General features: G+C 43.5%; 1 protein-coding gene across 1 annotated transcript; it reads left to right on the top strand.

Annotated features, from left to right (window-relative positions):
• The first annotated feature begins 994 nt into the window (after nucleotides 1-994).
• Nucleotides 995-2245, top strand: B3GNT9 (UDP-GlcNAc:betaGal beta-1,3-N-acetylglucosaminyltransferase 9). Its single transcript, XM_029087482.1, has one exon. The coding sequence runs from the start codon at nucleotides 995-997 to the stop codon at nucleotides 2243-2245; it is 1251 nt and encodes a 416-aa protein (XP_028943315.1).
• Nucleotides 2246-5806: the final 3561 nt, after the last annotated feature.

Genomic DNA, 5806 nt, shown 5'->3' with positions numbered 1-5806 from the left:
CGTGCTGCTTTCTGCCTTCCTACTACTCCTTCAGTGTTTTTGTTTTCCTTCGTTTGCAGTTGAAGAACTGATCGAATGAGACAGAAGATCTCCAGGAAAAGTGTAAGTGAGGAATCAAATCTTGTATTTTAAAAGGCAGCTTCATCTCTCACAGTTCAATAAAACATTCCTAACACCAGGCTTTGCTTTGCTTCTGCCTATTGGGATTTATTTGCCCACCTCTTGCTTACTGGTTAGGGTGATTTAGTAGAGGCAAAACACCCGTGCCCCTTCTAACCTTATTAATGGCAGTTATTTATAATGGTTTAATATTTTATAAAGATTACTGGCAGAAAAAGGGCCCTACGTGCATTCCAGCACGTGCCTAATGTATTCATGTGGAAGGCACAAATCAAAGATGGTTTACGAGAGCTGGCTCTGCATGCTCACGCGGTCGCTGCAAAGTCTACCCTTCAGCAGCCAAGCTCTGCGCCTCCCCGCTTTGACTCAAAAAGGGTAAAAACAACAAGAAACAGATACTAAGTTAGGGGAAAAAAATAAAAATCTAATTATTGATGGAAGAATGGCATGGTTTATTTGCCACCTTGTTTTTCCCAAAGCAGTGAAATCCCTGAAAGGCCAAAACGCATTGGGCAGAGAGGGATGTGGGAGGGATGTGGCCGATTTCTCGTTGTGCTTAGGGAGTGGTTTTCAGGGTGATGGGTGATGGCTTGGTGACCTGACTAACCAAGTCACAGAGCCAGAGCACTAGGATGAGTGTTGGGTTTGCAACCCACGTGCCTTTTGGGAAGTTCCTTAACGTGTTGTAGTGTTTCTATGAGTAAAAGGCACTTTGCTGGCAGTTTTTTAAACAGTGTTTCAGTTAGTCTTGCCTTCGTGCTTCAAAGCTGCTGAGTCCTCGTCGCTGACACACGGTATGTTTATTTACAGATGGACATTGGTGCCAGGCAGCTCAAACACAGCTTCTAACAGTCCCAGAAACACCGCAGAGACAATGAGAGTTCGTCTCAAAGGAGATGCGATCTGTACCCTCTTCCTGCTGGTAGCACTTTGCTCTTTACTCTACTCCCAGTTGGAACATTTAGTCCCAGCAGGAAACAAGGAGCCAACACAGAAGCAGAAGCCTTTGGTAACACCAAAAACATTGTCTGACCCCAGACCACCTTGGAAACCAGTACCAGCAGAGGCAACAGTACCCAGCCCTCAGGTAACTCCTATTGTTAGACGGACAGAAGTGGCCAACAACAGAGTCCAAGCTACGACTCCAACCCCGTTGACTGATTCTGCCTTCAACTTCAAGCACTATCTCCTAAACAAGGATAACAGGAACTTCAATCTCCTCATTAACCAGCCCAAGAAATGCAGGAAGACACCTGGAGGTCCCTTTCTGCTCATTGCTATCAAATCAGTCATTGAAGACTTTGACAGACGTGAGATTGTCCGGAAAACTTGGGGCAGGGAGGGCTTGGTGAATGGGGAGCAGATCCAGCGAGTGTTCCTTCTGGGAACACCAAAGAACAGGACAGTGCTGGCAACATGGGAGACCCTGATCCAGCAGGAGAGTCAGGCATACCGGGACATTTTACTCTGGGACTTCATGGACACTTTCTTCAATCTGACCCTGAAGGAGATCCACTTCCTGAACTGGGCTGCTGAATTCTGCCACAATGTGAAATTTATTTTTAAAGGTGACGCCGATGTTTTTGTCAACGTCGAGAACATTGTTGACTTCCTGGAGAGACATGACCCTGCTGAGGACCTCTTTGTTGGAGACATCATCTACAATGCCCACCCTATCCGTGTCCGAAAGAGCAAATACTATATCCCAGAGACCATGTATGGGCTGAGCATCTATCCAGCCTACGCAGGAGGAGGAGGGTTTTTGCTGTCCAGCTGCACCATGAGGAAGCTCTCCAGGGCTTGCAGAGAGGTGGAACTCTTCCCCATCGATGATGTCTTTTTGGGCATGTGCTTACAGAGAATCAACCTCAAACCCATTTTGCATGAAGGATTCAAGACCTTTGGCATTGTCAAGCCCTCTGCTGCCCCACACCTACAGACATTCGACCCCTGTTTTTACAAAGATCTCATGGTGGTCCACAGTCTGAAAGTTGCTGAGATCTGGTTAATGTGGAACCTGCTCCACAGCCCACGTCTTTCCTGTACTCAGAAAAAGCAAGTGAAGAAGCCTTTCCAATGGAAGAAGAAAGCTCAAATAACAACACAGGCACCACCCCTCAGATAACGCAGGCAGAGCGCAGCAGGAACACACAGCAACCCAGCTGAGAAAGGGAACCTGGAACTGTTGCAACCAAATGAACAACTTTAGAAGTACATTATTTTAGCACATCTTATTTACAATGTTAAGAAAAGACGAAAAACTATTGCAGGAATTTGCCAAAATTCCACATTTGCACACACATATGGTGTAGGACTTTCTCCATTAGTGAGTCCAAATAATCATAACAGTATCTTTAATTTATTATTATTTATTAGAATTATAGTAGTGCTTAGTGGGCCAGTGGGTAAAAGCACATTGCAAAATTGCAATCCTTGGAGGTTTTTCAGCATTGTTAAAAATTTGAGAAATTGCAGAAGACAGAGGGTAAGAGACAATGCCAAGGACCACAGGGATAATTGTCAACTTGTTACCTTGACTCATTGAGAAATGACCAAACTACACAGTAACTAGAGTAAAGGAAATCAAGTCACCTTCGTGTATGCTCAAATCAAATCACCACTGCCTGGTTGGCCTTCTGTAGGCCTCATAACAGGAGAAGAAAAGAACAACTAACAGCTACTGAAATGGGGTCCTGTACATTGCAGATAGGATGGACAACAGGAAAACAAACTGGAGGCTGAAGGTTGAGCAAAGGACAGGTAAGCAAACAACTGGGAAGGGGCTGACTTCTGAAGGGCCTATAAAGAAAGGAAAAGAAGAACTTTGAGTTGATCCCTCTAAGTCTTGATTTTTCATTATTCATAGCAACACCTCAGTTCAAATATCAGCTCCATTGATACACTCAGGACTCGGGGGACCTGGTTTTGGCACTTCTACGAGCTCAGGATCTCTACACCGTGCTGACTGGCACTCAGTGAAAACTCAGAAACAGTATCTGATCTCTCTCACCATCTAATCCAGATCTTCAGAAGGTTTGCATCTGGAGACATCCCTTGGCCTAAAAAGCGTAAAACCACACAGAGCTGCTGCTTGTGTCACATTTGGGAGCTTCCTTGAACCAAAGGAAGACTTGTCAATGGACTAGGTTAGTTTCCATAGGCAGCGGTGCTCTCACCTGGCCTATAGTCAACTGCAAAGAGCAGCCAATACTTTCCATACTGCTGCGGGTGTCACGTGGAGGGAGAAAGTCTTCAGACAAAAGGGCTTCAGAATAAAAGCTTTTCTAAATTTATCGCAAGAAAGCAAAATCACACAGCAATTTTTCTGTTGGGCTTTCCAAGTTTCAGTCAGTCTGTAACTTCACAGTATTTTAAGCATCAGACAAGAACACTGGATTGCTTAGTTTTCCAAAGAGTCATTGATACTTTAAAGCATTTTGTTTTTTCCAGCAGCAAATTATCTTAAAAGAACATGTTTATCTTGAACATCAAACAGGAAGTAAATTCCTTTAAATCAGGGCTAAAAAGCTATGAAATTCATGGGGCAAAGAGTCTGAATTCACCTCTGACACTGTGTTTGTTAATACTTTTGCAACTTCTTCCCCCTCAACAAAACTCCTGTCCATCAGAGAACCCCTGATGCCATCCCTCTTCAGGAGGGCACAAACACACTGCTTCAAAGGAAACTACAATTAGTTGTAAGTGTCCAGGAAGTTGCTTTCGCTTAAACAGAACTTGCAGTGCAGCTGCATTTCATATCTGGGTAGAGCCTTCCTCCCACCCAGTACTGAGTCTGGGCTCAGTACTCGTATTAACTATGCACAACATGAAGGAAAGCAAGCTCGTAATATCTAGTGGTAGACTATTACAACAGTCTTACACATCATCTTCCTAACAGTTTAAGCCTTACAGTGATGTATTTCCAGGGGAAGGTCAGCTACACAGAAATCAAAAGACCCTGTGGTGATTTGGGATATTTTCAGGGTGCAATCCTGAAACACAAAACGCTCACGTGAGCTTTACAAGGAGCGCTGTAGGGTGTGGAAATGAGCCAGAGTCTTGCTCGTGGGAGAAAGCCAGTCACACCCCTGTTTGCTAACACGTGTGATACATATGTATTTATGAGCTTGTACAGAAATGTATTACCTGTGATTAGTTTCCAGTTTGGGAAATTATTTATGCCATAATTAAAAGACAGCATGCAGACGTGCCGCTAGTTGTCAGAGTGAGTCTGTTGAGTACACCCGTACACACACTTTATGACTGACACCACATGTCTTTTTCATGAAGACAGCAACGTGAAAAATACATAATTCATTATTTTGGATAACTTGGTAAATCTTTCCTTATGCTGGACTTAATTTAATGGTAGTGACAGAAAAATAACACAGCTTACCTTATGATTTGCTACAAGGCAGCTAGTCAAGTTCAGCAGTCCTTATTAAGATATTCCTTTTAGGCTTGGAGATAAACAGAGATGGGCTTCTCCCTCTAGAACGTCTTCAGATCTGCAATCTACCCACAATACAGCATTAATGAGTGTATTTTGTCCCAGATCAAAGTTGATGTTCAACACCCACCTGTGCCAGCACATACCCTGATAGCTAGAGAAACAGAACTGGAGCAAACTGTTTACTCTGCTGTCTTACTCTGTGGAGTAGCTAATTTCTTTCAACCAAGGAATACTAAATCTAGTATCTCTTAATGAAAGATACAACTGCTTTTGTTCATGAGCCTCTGCTGCGTGATCCATTTGACCTGGTTTTAAGAGTTTCCATTTGCTTCTGCAGGTGAGCTAGAAGTTTACAAACCCCAAATGCGAGCCCTGGGGAAATACTGAAGGGCAGTGCTGCACCCTCTGCAGTTTAACACATTCTCCTTACTGCTGCAGCTGGCAAAAAAAGTCTTTCACTTCACCCAAGCTGGAGATTGTTTCCTAGAAGATGGGGGTCTTTTCAGAAAAATCTTAAAAGCTTAGGTGTGCATGAGAATTGGCAGGAACAACCCTCTACCAACCTTTCTGGTGCATCTCGGAAAACCAAACCCATCCATTTCAGATGGATGACATTCTGAGATGAATGACATTCTGAGCAGCTTTTATTAACTGGCTAATTCAATGCACCTGGCAGAGTTTTCCTACAAAGCCTTGCTTGGCAGTTTTTTTCATGACTAACCCACTATGAGAAAAGAAAACATAAAAACATCCTAAGTGGGTTCCACCAGCAGCAAGGAAAGCAAACAGACTTCCTCGAGACAGACACAAACATCTGAAGCTAGTAGAGTACAGTAGGTTTTATTGAATCCCAGGGATCCACACACAGTCAGATTTTGTTCCTACTGTACGTAAGTAGCCAGATTTGGTCATTATAACAAGCAGAGCTGGCTTGAACCTCACATTCAGCACCTCCAAATGCAGCTCTGAACACATAAACTGGTAGCAAATGCCAAGATCCATCATTTGGTGAGGCCACTGCTGACTTAGGCATCATAAAAAAGAAAGCCAAAGACAGCTCTGAAGCAATGGAGTGTTAAAATATTGTGCTTCCTGTCTGCACTTTAATTATTCATCTTTCTACAGCAGGTTCTCAGAAGCAAACCTCAACTGCAAAAATCAAACAGTACAAAATAATTGAACAGCTCAGAGAATCCTCACTGAATGGCAGCACTGAGAACATTCCCTGGAGAG

The sequence above is a fragment of the Antrostomus carolinensis genome, unplaced genomic scaffold (assembly GCF_000700745.2).
Source record: "Antrostomus carolinensis isolate BGI_N321 unplaced genomic scaffold, ASM70074v2 scaffold37671, whole genome shotgun sequence".
Taxonomy (NCBI): Eukaryota; Metazoa; Chordata; class Aves; order Caprimulgiformes; family Caprimulgidae; genus Antrostomus; species Antrostomus carolinensis.
This window is presented reverse-complemented; position numbering and strand designations above follow the sequence as displayed.